This window comes from Solanum stenotomum, unplaced genomic scaffold, assembly GCF_019186545.1.
Source record: "Solanum stenotomum isolate F172 unplaced genomic scaffold, ASM1918654v1 scaffold14321, whole genome shotgun sequence".
Lineage (NCBI taxonomy): Eukaryota > Viridiplantae > Streptophyta > Magnoliopsida > Solanales > Solanaceae > Solanum > Solanum stenotomum.
Window position 1 is genome coordinate 18,668 of NW_026022987.1, and position 11,799 is coordinate 30,466.

An 11,799-nucleotide genomic window follows, 5' to 3' on the forward strand; every position below is an offset into this window, starting at 1 on the left:
GAAGTGTTATTGCATAAAAATAGGAATAAAGTTGGTGTACATTTTTACTCTCTACATATATGTGAATGGTAAAGTCCAATGACACTTATGAAAAATTATAGACATTAATATTTTATTAAATGGTTAGGAATCGTAAAAGAGTTTGGTAGTTGCAAATCCATCTTAAAAGGTCATTAAATTATACAATATATTCAAAATAGTTTCTTAAATACACTTTTCGTTTACTTTTACTTGTCCAGATAGTACTTCGTAGTTCACATGCTCTTAAGAAACAATGGTTGACATGAATATTTTATCACAATACATATTTTCTTCTAATATGCTAAAAGTGAAAATATATTTTTAATATAGTGAACAACTAAAAATAAACGAAAAAAATATATTTAGGAGTATTATCGGTTTTTTAACCAAAAAAAAAAAAACATATCATGAACTAAACGACGTCGTTACTTTGAGCTGCTGTAGAATTTGGGTATCCCAATTTCTGTATCAGGGAAGACCCAAATTGCAGAAAGATCCGAACTTGAGAGGAAGGAAGAAGAGGGAATACAAGAATTGTGGTGAAAAAATGGGTAAAATTGCAGTAGCAGTGATTGTAAGTTCATGGGTAGTAGCTGTATCCATCCTCGTCAATCGTATTGTCACTGAACCTTACATGGTAATCAAGTATTCTTGTTTAATATGAATGTAATTTATTGATTTGATAATCTTCTATGGATTTTGAGCTGAGGGTCTATCGGAAACAACCCCAATTGTGGGACTACACTGGGGATATGTTGTTGTTGTTGTTGTTGTTGGAGGTGTAATGTGGATATGGATGATTTTGAATCTTTTGAGATCCCACTTGTGGGATTACACTGGTTACGTAGTTGTTGTTGGAGGTGTAATGTGGATATGGGTGTTTTTGCAGGATGAGATATTCCACATACCTCAAGCGCAACAGTATTGCAAAGGCAATTTCAGAAGTTGGGATCCCATGATCACCACCCCTCCGGGGCTGTACGTACTATCTCGTTCTTCTTCTGTTTCGTATGATTACTTGCTTCGTCGTTGGTTTAGGTAGTGTTGTCAAAATTGTTCCTGCTTTGTACTGTAACTTCAGAGAGCATGTAAAATAGGGAGTAAATTACATGTTGCATTGGCCTCTTGGAGTTGATATATGGTAAATGAAATGTTATAGTATTAGCTTCATATAGTCAATTTTTTCTGATGAGTTGGGAATATGTTGTATGGCTACAAGTTGAGAGCTTTTCGTCAATTCGTTTCTTGATCTTTTTGGTGTTAAATTATGGTTCAGAGCTACATCGACTAAATAGCGAGATACATGATCTAGTTAGGGTGGAAACCAAACATGTCTGCTTGGAAATAGGAATTGCACATGCCATGCTTCTTCCCAATCTTACAAGAGCTTGAACACTTTATGTATCTTCAAATGGGTCTTTTTCCTTTAATTGATTGCAAAATGTCTATTGTTTTTCTTTTTAAGTATAGCTTTACTTTGTTTGATGATCTTAACTTAGCAAGTGATTTCTTCATAAATGAGTTATTGGTAGTTGGTACCAGTCTTACAATCTTTCTCCACAGTTATCAAGAAAAGTGGCTTACAGGAAAAGTCTATGCAAAGAGTAAATATGAAGAAGGACCTGTAGTGTACTAGTGTTAGAGAACCCCAAGTTATTGAATGTTGGAGCGAACAAGTCCAATAGAGTAAATTAGAGGTCTCAAAACAACCTACCCCAATTTCAGTAGTAGTTGTAGTAGAATGTTAAATCTTGGGTAGGAGAGGTTCTCTCTGTTCATTGTTTGCATGTACTTCTAGTTGCAAAAAATGAGTATGTTATGTATGATTTGTAAGAGGACAATATCAATCTAGTGCATGTAGACTCTGTATTGAAATTCCAGTAATTTTGTCCTTTACCCTTGTCCTCCTTTGTGACTAAGGCTAGAGACTTACATGTGATGTGGTGTTTTGCTAGAAGCCTTTCTAGTCTTCTTAAAGACTTGTATGTCTGTGTAAGGATAGGTATGAGATTAATAGAGTCTTTAGCTTTAGAGAAATCATTATTTGCCTTAAAATACAGATTAAGTAGTATTGGAATGAAAATGGGCTCATCTAGAGCGAATTGGATTTAGATGATTCATATTGCAATTAGTTCGTTAAGGTGCAGTTGATAGATGGAGTAAACCAAAAGGAAATAAATTAATACTGTTTATTTCATTTTACATGACACTCTTTCCTTCTAGACTGTTTCAAAAGAATGGAACTTTTATATTATATTTGATTCGTTTTTAGTTTAAACTACATATTCTACCCTTAATTAGATGCCCTTATAGCCATAGAAATGGAATGGCATGTCAGGACTACAAGTTCTAAGGGTACTTTTGGTTCGATCTTTCTTTCTTCCTTCAACATTTTGCCCAGTCAAACTGTCAAATACCACTATATAAAATGAATTGGAGGGAGTGGTAGCAATATAATTTACTAACACCCATCTAACATTACTTATTATTTTTATAGATGGTGCAATTCCACATCCATTCCCAAATCGTGTCGGATCGACATGGGTGAGGCATGATTTGATGGGTCCGAGCAACATAGATGGTGCATTAGCCATACCATTCTTCCACCCATTCCTTCCAGTTTGTCATCCACTCCCACACTGCTTAAAATTCATTAAGGATAAGTACATATGTATAGTAGTGTTTGTCTACATAGGCTAGCTTCATGAGTTGGTATTATGTTTTCCACATCCACAGTTTTGAGTTTTTTTTGGGTTTCCATTATATAGGGGCACCGAGTGTTGGTTTTGAAATATAAGGAGTGTTTTTGCAACTAAGTTATATTGTCTGGGGATTTCAGTAAGTTACTTTGAACAATGTTCCCCTGTCCGAAAAGATAGTGCCACTTTCCCTTTTGGCAGTCCCTGAGTGATGCCTATTTTCTCTAATAGGAATCTTTATACAATTGGACTCTCTTATCCACTTAACTCAATACAGCTTATTTTTCTTTTTTAGTTCTTTTTTTTTTGGTAAGGTTAACCTTACTTCACAAAAAAAAATGGCAGTAAGGAACCTCTTTCTAATAAAGAACTCCATAAACAGAAAGTTCAACAATGGATCCACATATTCCTGCAGTAAATAATCACTGATATGCTAGGTCAAATAAGATAATAAATGAGATGGACTGATGGAGGGTCCAAAAAAATCAATAGATCTTTGGCAACGTGGTTCAATGTTAGTGAGTATATGTCAGCTAAATGCTATAGAACATCATCAAATGATTTAAAGGAATTCTCTCAGATTTGTCTCTTTTGTTTTTCAAAGACAAAAAGGGATATAGATAACAGATAAGGATACAGATAAAAGAGTGGAGCTAGCTGATATCACATAAATTGTGCCATGGCCTTGATCCATGTTAGATATGAAAAGAAATGTTCTCTAAGATGATTCAGTTGAAAAAACACTATAGATTTAACTGATAAGGGAATTTAATGCAAATAATTTAAAACTTTTGCAGGTACATTGTTTCACTTGCCTATGTTGCTTCTTTGTTTCCAGGGATATTCTCTATGAAAGCAGATGTTTCGTTTTCAGATGCTTGTTCCTCTTCCATCGTACGCTCCAGCAATGGTGTATTGGCTATATTTTGCAGCATGATGGTTTACAACATACTTTCCCACCTCAGACCTTCTCTTACTGACAGAAAAGTAACTCTTCGGACGGTTGTCCTTGCATTGTATCCCCTTCACTGGTTCTTCACTTTCCTTTATTATACAGATGTAGCATCGCTAACTGCTGTACTGGCATCATATCTTATGAGTCTTAAGAAGAAATATTTCTTCAGTTCCCTGGTAAGAGGATCAACTCAATCCCATCTAATTCTTTCTAGTTGATAATAATGGGGAGCAAAGTTATAAAGTTGACTTTTATTCAAACTCTTTATAGCCCATTCCTTGTCATAGAATTGTTTTCTTCTTTATAACTTTTGCGATTAATATCAATCGAAAGCTTTAATGTTGTTCCAAGAATAGATTCTGCACTTTACTTATTCATGCACCAAACATATTCCAAGGATATATGTCATTTTGACATCTGACAAATTGCTGATTACTGTATACCACATGTAAGACCGCAGTGTGCTTTGAGTACTGTATTTTATTGTTGCCTCCACTTGAGCTGTATCAGAAGAATAACAATACTCAATAGTAAATATGGGGAGGGAGAGAGAATAAAAGAAACAGTAACTATAGTTCTAACTTTATAACAATTTATCTTCCTCTCAGGCCTGATTTACTTTAATGCTATTGTTTTGCATGCTATGGATAGTTCTATTTAATGATCAGATATTGAATTTGACCATGTTGTTTTACTAATTGAGAAGTTAACAGTGTGTTCATACATCTGAAGGTTGGGGCTTTAGCTGTGATGATACGACAAACAAATATCGTATGGATCCTTTTCATAGCATGCACTGGGGTTTTAGACTATATTTTAGATCAGCCGAAGGATAGTGCCGATTTGACTGATTCTAGTCAATCACAAGGTAAAGATGCTTTCCCAGTCTCGAGTCAAGGTGTTGGAACACACTCTAACTTGAGAAAGCGCAGAATCCACAATCAGGCAGCTACATTTAGCTCTCCTATCCACCAAAAGATTGCTTCGTCAGTGCCTTCCTCAGGTTCGATTGCTTCGTCAGTGCCTTCCTCAGGTTCTGTCTTCTTATCTTGTTTCAAGTTTTTTTTTTAATCTGCATTTGTGTTGTGTTAGGACACATGATAGCATCTGTCGATTTATGTTGTGTAGGACATGTGATAGCATCTTCTTTTTGATAAGTAGTTTCTGTTCAGTGATCTAAAGTAACATTGAATAAAAACAATACAATCAAACACCATTTTGGAGCACATCAAGTTAAAAAAAAAAACATTTAAAAAAACAGAATAATACATCAAGTTTAATTTTACAAGCTATCAAGCGTTTCTTTATGAGGTGAAATATCCAAAAGATTTACTTGCGAATCGGCATCATGAAGATTTAATTTATCTGTTGTAAAAAAACCTGGTAACCATGGATGACATGAGGGAATAAAATACTCCACTCGTTCTGGCATCCTACAGAGATACTTTTGGTTGTGCTTTTGTAAAAAAATTCTTTCTGTTAGAACACCTCAATCCAGAGTATGGAAGTTGGTGGGGGAGGAAAAGGAACTCTTATTACTTGAAATAATTACTTGGATGTACAAATAATTTCCCTAGTGATATAGTTTACTTCAATTGTTAGGTAATATTACGTACTACTTAACAAGAGAAACTTGCTATTTTGGTCTTTTGACAACCTGTGGTTCTAGTCTAAATACACTTAACCCTCACTAAATCAAATTTTAGGCTTTTGATCCCAGCATTAATAAATTCTTACAAATATAATGTATTTCTAATTAGTATCCAAATTCCCTTTGATTTGAGGGGATCTGTTAGGAGATTAAAAACAAAGTTAGATAAACTGAAGGAACACTCCTTGCTGCTAACATTCTTACGAGAAGTGTGTCATGTGGAAAACTTGCTTCGCATGTTTGAAGCATCCATTAAATGTTAACCAGAGTGGCTATCATGTTCACAAACACATTTACAAGAAATTCTTCCATTGATTATGCTTGGTACAGACATGTAAGCTTTTCTTGTCAAATGGCATGGTATAGACTGGTCAGCTGTTCGGGCTCATGCATAGTTATCCTTTCTTGCATATTAGTAGTTGGCAATGCGATTTAGGTTCCTTTTGTATATGTCATCTTAGTGTATAAGAGATTACATTCCTTTTTCAGATTTCTCTCATGAGGTGCGTGAGATTATCTCAAGACTCTGGCAATTTAAGTGGGAGATTATTGCATCGTTTTGGCCTTACCTCGTAATTATGGCCGCTTTCATCACCTTTGTTTTCTGGAACGGGAGTATAGTGCTTGGTACCAACTCTCACTTTTGTAGTTTTGTTTCTTTATGGTCTCTTCCATTTGTTAACCGTGCGTGCACACACTTCTTTTCCCATCCTTGTGCTATCCAGGTGCAAAAGAGGCTCACACGGTTTCTCCACATTTTGCACAATTGATGTATTTTAGCTTGATTTCTGTGCTGTTTGTGACTCCCGTGCACTTCACAATTGGTCAGGCTGCAGCACTGGCCCGATCATTCTGGAAGAAAAATAAGCTGGTCAGTTTCTTTCAGTTGTGCACGGCATTAGCTGTTGGGTTCCTTTCAGTGCACTTTTTCAGGTTAGATGAATGGCTTTGTAATTTTCTAAGTTCAGTTGCACCATCCTTATACCCTCCCGTCCCTTTTCCTCTCTTTCGTGCAATTCAGCACTTTTTTGTCATGCTATACAATCTATAATATAATTTTTCCATTCTTTCTTCTATGTTGCATCAAAGATTTAGGGTGTGCTCGGTATGAAGGAAAACGTTTTCCTTCATACTGAATACATAATGGCGTTCATTTCTAATAAATTCTAGCTGTATGCACATCATTTTCTTTTTTTCTGATTTGGATTTGATATCTAATAATTGGTTCCTTGCAAGAATGAAACACAATAGTTTGGCATTCAAGTGACCAGGAAATGGTAGTATACATATATGTGACATGATATATTGATATTGCAGCATTGCTCACCCCTATCTCGTTGCTGACAATCGACACTATACCTTTTATCTGTGGAGAAAAGTAATCAAATTTCATTGGTCAATGAAGTACCTCCTGGTTCCACTCTATGTATATTCATGGATATCCATCTTCAATATCTTGGGTCAGTAAAGCACTCTGTCCTATTCTAACCTGTGCATGCTACAATACATCCCTAGCTCCTACTCGGAATCAAAGAAAAGAAATTTTGTGTTCGTAATTCTAGTTTCTTTTAAACATATTCTTGTTTCCCTCTATTTGCAGCTAAAAGTCAGAGGAAGACATGGGTACTGGTATACTTCTTGGCTACCGCTGCAACACTGATTCCAGCTCCACTTATAGAGTTCAGATACTATACAATCCCATTCTTTTTCTTGATCCTCCACTCTCATGTTGATGATGACAGAAGTTGGCTTCTGATGGGAATCCTGTATGTTGCCATTAATATTTTCACTATATATATGTTCTTGTTCCGTCCATTTTCTTGGGTCCACGAAACTGGTGTACAGAGATTTATATGGTAGCAAGATACTCAGGAGAATTCAACAAGTTTTGATATGCTGCACCAGTGTTCTGGCTGTACCTGCAGATCCCAATTTGCTCAACTTTTGAAATGTAGTTTAGGATAATTTTTTTGTAGAATGATGCTATATTGTACAAGAACTTTTTTAGTATAAAAAATGAGTGGTAAAAGGAATTTGTTTCAATCAAAACTAGTGTCTTAACCATTGAGGTTGTTTTACTAGTTCATAATATTACATTTCCTTTTTTTAATTTTGGAATTACATATTCGTTCTATAATTCTCTCTTTGTCGTTTTATATGATGGTGTTTGATTGTAACAGAGAGCAAAGGTGGACTCAGGATTCGAAGACAATAGGCCACCACCACTAGAATAAATAAACAAAAGCAAAGTGGAATAGAGAAAATTCTTATTGCTAATTCCAACTAATTTGGAATTAGGACAAATTAAAGTTAATTCATTAAGGGTGTGTTTGGTAATGGAGGAAAATAGCTTTTAATTTTCTCATGTTTCGAAGAATATTTTCTTTAAATTTAAAAAATAAAGAAAATGACTTATTTTAGTACGGGATATTCCAAGTTAATTGTCTCCGCTTCATCCTAATTTTTTATTTTTTTTAAAAGAAGTGTTGTCTTTGAAAGTTGAACATTAAGTATGAATTGAATTAATTGTGTAAGAAAAGTAGTACTCACTATGTATTTTGTTTTAGTCAATGAAATGACATTACTTTACACGTTTTTTATGCTTAACTGTTACATTAATTCATTGTATCTGGTTACAGAATGATATGTATTTATATCTTATATCATGGAGTCAAAAATTTTATTAAAGGAGTTTAAAATATAAAAAATAAATATGCGAATAATTTAATGGGGTTTTGCATGTATAATATTTATCTAAAAACAAATTTTAATCATATATAAATGGTATGATTTTCTATTGAATGAGATTCGAATAAACCCCCTTGACCCTTTCTAATATTCAAAATGTCACTGAAGTATGTGAAATTATTTAGTAAAGTCACTAAATTTAATTTTGTATTAATAAATTCACTCAACTTATATCTTACAAAAATCATTGCACATGATTTATCGTAAAAAGCTCTGACATGACCTGATATCAAAAATCGAACCAACCAGTAAATCTGATAAATCAAAATGTCAAATTAAACTCTCATAACATCAAATATTATCAAAAGTCAATTATGCAGCAAATTTTAATATATTTCAGCAAAATTATCATTTTATTAATATACCTTAATGGGGAAGGTCAAATTAATACTTCCTCTATCCTTATTTACTTGTCAAATATTGTCAAATTTGATTTTTATTTTTACTTATTATTTTTAACAAATCAAAAAAGGACATTTTTTTTCTATTATACCCTTAATTCATTAACATTGAGTTAATGTCTTTAAAAAATGTTGTGAGTAAATATATTTGAAACACTATATTAATCATTGCTTTCTTAATAAGTGTGTCAAATTAAATTTTGACAAGTAAATCAAAATGGAAAAAATATTCGACACGTAAAGATCGATGACGGGAATACTTTTTTAAAGGATATGTTAAGTAAATATGAGTTAAATAATATGAAACGGAGAAATTAGCAATTTAGACAAATTTTCAAGACAACCTAATTGCATGACGTTAGTACATACAAATATAGAAAGTAGGAAGTAAATGATGGGACCCTTTTTGCCAAAATATTCCTATTTGATTCAATTAACTAATTGTGTGTACAAACCTAAACCATATATGGTTGGATTACAAATAAATCATTTTCACATTGGACTATTCAATTTTGGAATTTTTTTTTTTAAAAAAAAACTCCATTTGTGATTTTTCTTAATATTTTAGTTTGGTCAAAGATTGCTTCACATCTTGCATTACCTACACCTTTTATAATTAATATTGACAACAATGAAGTCTAACTCAAATGACATGATTAAACCTTATAAGTTTTTTAAATGTTTTTTTTTTACTAAAAGAATACGATGGTTAAATATTTAAATTTATTAGAAATTGAAGAATCGTCGTATTCTTTCAGTTAAATATTATTAAGGGCATATATTGTATAGTTAATTCATTTTAAGTAGGTTGAGTTAAAAATTGGGTTGAATTTAGGGTGGGTTAGGTTCTAAATATTGATTTTAATTTCTTAAATATTTTTTTCCTAAATGTTATGTCATTAAATAGATATCAAAAATTGTATTTTTGACTGAAATGATCAGGGAAGCTAACTAAACGAAATTGAATGATTATGAAAGATAATTAAGAAAAGTTTAATGACTTGTAAAAGATAAAATAAAATTGAGTGATTTTGATGACTAATTATTATAAATTGAGTGTTCATTATGATTTAAGGAACAACTAATTATCTCTAAAATATAATGTGAAATTAAACAATGATGGTTAGCTAGATAAGTAGATATACTTTTTTGATAGATGCTTGGTTCATTAGATTAAAAATGGGATATATCATATATGGGTATAAATATAAATACCTATTTAGTCTAAATTGGATAAATTTCATTTACAAATTTAACCTAGTCTTCTTAAAATGATTGGGAGAAATCCCAAAATTGTTATAATTGTGGTATAAACAATCTTAGAATTGCTAATCGAGAAATCAAATGTTGTACTACCAAAATTATAGGAGAAAAATTAAAATAATCCCAAAATTTATCCCACATTACTAAAAAAAAACATTATATTTTTATTAAAATTTTCTATTGAAAAATATTTAGTGACTATTTTCACGTATATTTTGATAGAATTGGTGAGAAAATAGAAAATAATAGTGTTCTCATACGAAAAAACTAGGAAACTAACAAATATTTTAGTGAAAATATGTTTTCACCATGTATTTTTCAAATGATCAGTTGGTTCAGTGAAAAATCATGTTTTATAGCACAAATTTCCCGTCAATTTCAAGTAAATCCTCCCTCCCCTTTGCTCTTCATTTTCCTCATTTTATCTTTCCTTCCACTTGCAAAAAAAAAGTTATGAGAGTGATTTTGTGTGCGTTAGCGATCATCAAATCAACAATTGAAAAAATCTTTATTTCTAATAGTAACAAATCTCTTGTTCAACCAACCATACAACCTCTTAATGTTTACAACTACTATTTTTTTAAGGATTTAATTATCCTTTTTCTTTTCTCACAAGATATTTGCAACTAATTATCACAAAAAATCAATAGTGTATTTTTCATTTGGTAATAAGTGATGTTGATAGTCCAAAAATCAAAACCAACTCCTCTTTGTCCTTTGAACATTTATTATTTTCATCTTTTTATACTTTCATTAATAAAATCACGAGATTTTAGAGATACCTAAACCACAAGCAACTGTCAAATAATAATATTTTTATTTTTAGCTTTTATTTCGAGAAGTTGACTTTCTACCTTCATGTTAGTATATCCTATTTTATTGTAAATGCAACGTATACATATAATATTTATTGATCCAAACCTACCCAACCTCCACTTTTCCCCCCTTTTGATTTTAACCATCTGATATTCGAAATCAACTATCATAAGAGGTGGTGCTACAAAAGTTATTTATACTTTTTTCTCTATCTTGTGTTGATTATNTTCGATTTTAACCATCTGATATTCGAAGTCAACTATCATAAGAGGTGGTGCTACAAAAGTTATTTATACTTTTTTCTCTATCTTGTGTTGGTTATCAAATTATGTTTCGCATAATAAATAACTTTTTCATGAACATAAATTTATATTTTCATATTATAATATTGTATAAGTTATGTTCATATATGACTTCAGTTTCTAAATTGTATTTCATAAGTTATGTTCGGATATAACTTCGATTTCTAAATAATTTATAATTAAGTATAAATTTGATTGCTAGAGGGTAAAAAATTAAAACAATCTCATTTGAAGGACAAAATATGCAAGGAGATGCAATTGACGAAAGGTAACTAGTATTGAACATTGTTGACCATAAAAAAAATTGTATATCAAATCACTAGTATCTTCTGATGAAGGTTGTTCAACTGACTATCATTCACTTTAATGTGGCTACACCATTATCCACTGACATTGACCCGACTAATAATCCACATTCACAGAGAGTAAATCCTTCAAGAGATATAAAATGTTCTTTATCAAAAAATAGAAATACGAGACATCTGATTAATTACGAAGAGATGATGAGAACCATCCCAACACGATGGTGATTTATTTATTGTTAATGTTAATTACATCATCATCTAACAAAACCTCCAATCAACAAAGCTAAAAGAACAAGACAACCTTAATGCAATCTTTTTTGTCTTCTAGCTTTTAGTCAACTTATTTCCCTTTTGTTTCTCTTTCTTTGCTTCTAGTTTGTTTTTACGAGTCATGCATTATTGTATACTATAATAGGCGTTTACTAACGTAAGTAAACCAAATATGCTGTTTTTTTCTGAATATTTCATAGGTCACAAGTATGACTTTTATAAACCACCAGTTTGATCGAGCAAATTGAGCAGATGATCTCCCAAATTAAATACAAAGTCTTGGGTTTGCATATTTTCACATATGATTGAGCTCGTCACAAAGCTTATCTAATGCAATTCACCTCTCATGTATGATTTGCAGGTTATTA

General features: G+C 32.0%; 1 protein-coding gene across 2 annotated transcripts; it reads left to right on the forward strand.

Annotated features, from left to right (window-relative positions):
• Positions 1 to 434: 434 nt before the first annotated feature.
• Positions 435 to 7,434, forward strand: LOC125850151 (dol-P-Glc:Glc(2)Man(9)GlcNAc(2)-PP-Dol alpha-1,2-glucosyltransferase). 2 transcript variants are annotated; one of them, XM_049530042.1, is made up of 8 exons: positions 435 to 658; positions 911 to 999; positions 3,518 to 3,851; positions 4,408 to 4,678; positions 5,816 to 5,953; positions 6,052 to 6,259; positions 6,644 to 6,786; positions 6,927 to 7,434. In XM_049530042.1, exons 1-8 carry the CDS (start codon positions 569 to 571, stop codon positions 7,184 to 7,186), a joined length of 1,533 nt encoding a protein of 510 aa, XP_049385999.1. In that variant the 5' UTR covers positions 435 to 568; the 3' UTR covers positions 7,187 to 7,434. The 2 variants fall into 2 exon arrangements, with proteins under 2 accessions (XP_049385999.1, XP_049386000.1); XM_049530043.1 differs by having other exon boundaries at positions 3,559 to 3,851.
• The last annotated feature ends 4,365 nt before the right edge of the window (positions 7,435 to 11,799 follow it).

What these genes read in the sequence shown, in the direction of transcription:
- LOC125850151 (XM_049530042.1), top strand. Translation starts at nt 569, where the DNA reads ATGGGTAAAATTGCAGTAGCAGTGATTGTAAGTTCATGGGTAGTAGCT. An exon ending in ATCACCACCCCTCCGGGGCT is followed by an intron (nt 1,000 to 3,517) that starts GTACGTACTATC and finishes AAACTTTTGCAG; the next exon opens with GTACATTGTTTCACTTGCCT. An exon ending in GAACGGGAGTATAGTGCTTG is followed by an intron (nt 5,954 to 6,051) that starts GTACCAACTCTC and finishes TGTGCTATCCAG; the next exon opens with GTGCAAAAGAGGCTCACACG.